This window comes from Microtus ochrogaster, unplaced genomic scaffold (genome assembly GCF_000317375.1).
Source record: "Microtus ochrogaster isolate Prairie Vole_2 unplaced genomic scaffold, MicOch1.0 UNK11, whole genome shotgun sequence".
In the NCBI taxonomy this organism is placed as follows: Eukaryota; Metazoa; Chordata; class Mammalia; order Rodentia; family Cricetidae; genus Microtus; species Microtus ochrogaster.
This window is the reverse complement of record NW_004949109.1, coordinates 392,694-394,461: the sequence shown is the minus strand read 5'-3', so window position 1 is coordinate 394,461 and position 1,768 is coordinate 392,694. Positions and strand designations below refer to the sequence as shown.

At 42.4% G+C, this 1,768-nt stretch overlaps 1 protein-coding gene across 1 annotated transcript in view; it reads right to left on the bottom strand.

Annotated features, from left to right (window-relative positions):
* Positions 1-6: 6 nt before the first annotated feature.
* The window catches only part of Ccdc125 (coiled-coil domain containing 125), a 38,321-nt gene continuing 36,559 nt past the window's right edge, over positions 7-1,768 (bottom strand). Inside the window, exon 5 of the mRNA XM_026788977.1 lies at positions 7-1,623. Coding sequence (XP_026644778.1) covers positions 1,318-1,623 — 306 coding nt within the window. The 3' untranslated portion in view covers positions 7-1,317. The remainder of the gene's footprint in view (positions 1,624-1,768) is intronic.

Sequence of the window (1,768 nt, the reverse complement as noted above, 5' to 3'; positions counted from 1 at the left end):
CTGCCTTCTGAGTGCTGGGATGAGGTGCGCACCACCCTGCCCAGTTTCACTTATGTAGGGACAAGTATAAACCGCAGGGAAGTGTGGCGGTCAGAGGACAGCTCCTGGGAGTTGGGTCTCTCCTAACGCAAGTCGTGTTTACCCACTGAACCATGCCACCAGCTCTAGCTTTGGTTTTTGAGACAACTTTTATTGCTAGGTTGCATCCAGGCTTTCCTAATACTTGCAAGCTTGAAGCCTCTTGAGTGTTGGGTTTACAGAGATGTACCACTACACCCAACAGAAAAATTACTTCATCAGTCGGTAATTGTGTGTGTGTGTGTGTGTGTGTGTGTGTACACATGTATGTATGCATGTGCTCACCAGAAGTCAGCCTTGGGTTTTGTCCACCTTTTTTTTGAGGCAGGTCTCTTGCTGGAGTCTGGGGCTTTCCTATTAGGAGGAGCTGGCTAGCCTGGAAACCTCTGCATCTCCAGCGGTCAGGTGTGCTCCATCGCACCTGGCTTTTCCTGTGGCTGCTGAGGATCGGACTCAGCCTCATGCTAGCAAGGGAACACTGCACCGACTGAGCTATCTCCCCAGCTCTACAAATAACTGAATTTTTCCCAAGAATACTTGTCATTGATACTGTCAAAATATGAAAAAGCACTTTATAAATAAAATGTCAACATAGTACATAGAGTACAGTACTAATACATTTCTTATAGAACACGTGTTAAAGGTTTGAGTACTTGAGCTGCATCCTAAAACTAAAAGGGAGGGATGTGGTTAAACACATACATTTTTAATACATGTATTAAGATATCATAATGAACTTACTGCTTTGTAAATTACTATGCTAACATTTTTAAAATATTTAGAAAGCATACAACTTCTTAATATCAACATTATGTAATTCTTTTTGTGATTTTTGGCGGTATCTGTATCTCGCTGTATCTTGTCAGCCCTCAAATCACAGTATTTTTGCCTCAGGCTCCCAAGTGCTGGGATTTATTTATAAATTAGGATCCTCCATACTTTGGGTTCTCTTTCAAAGTCTTTGCAATGCTGAACATCAAACCTGAGGCCTTTATGGTTTTTCAAGACAGGGTTTCTCTGTGGAGCCTTGGCTGTCCTGGAACTTGCTCTATAGACCAGGTTGGACTCAGAGTTAGATTGCCTGCTTCTGCTTCCTGAGTGCTTGGATTGAAGGTGTGCACCACCGTGTGCTAAACCAAGGCCTTATGCACACTGACCAAGTGTCCTACCTCTGAGATACATTTCCAGCTCCAAACTTGATTTTTAACAGCTCTAATTCTGATTCCAGCTGGTTTATTTTTAAAATATATTTGATGGCAAAGAATGGGATCTTTTAAGAGTCCTTGAGCAGTCTGAATCTCTCTGGGGGTGGTGGACTAAACAAATACAACCCACAGGATCAGAAACATGGACATTTGAGTGTGCTGGGTCACACAAAACACAGCGTCCTGAAACTTCCTGCCAGGGGGCTGTGAATGGGGATTTCTGGTTCGTGGGAATTTTGTCCTTATTCTTCTTGGCGGCAATGTCTTTGTCTTCCAGCGTCCGAGCAAGCATGTAACTGACCTTTCTTTGATGAGCCAGTGCTTCTTCTTTGTCATTCAACTGTAAGCAGAAGTTAGAGATGTACCAGTTAGTGTATTAAGAAAAGGAGCGTTGCATTTTATCAGAAGACTGCATTCTAAATTTAGATTGGTCATATTTTAGGATAATCTTGAATCAAATGCTGTGGGATTTAAGTGAATTTTTT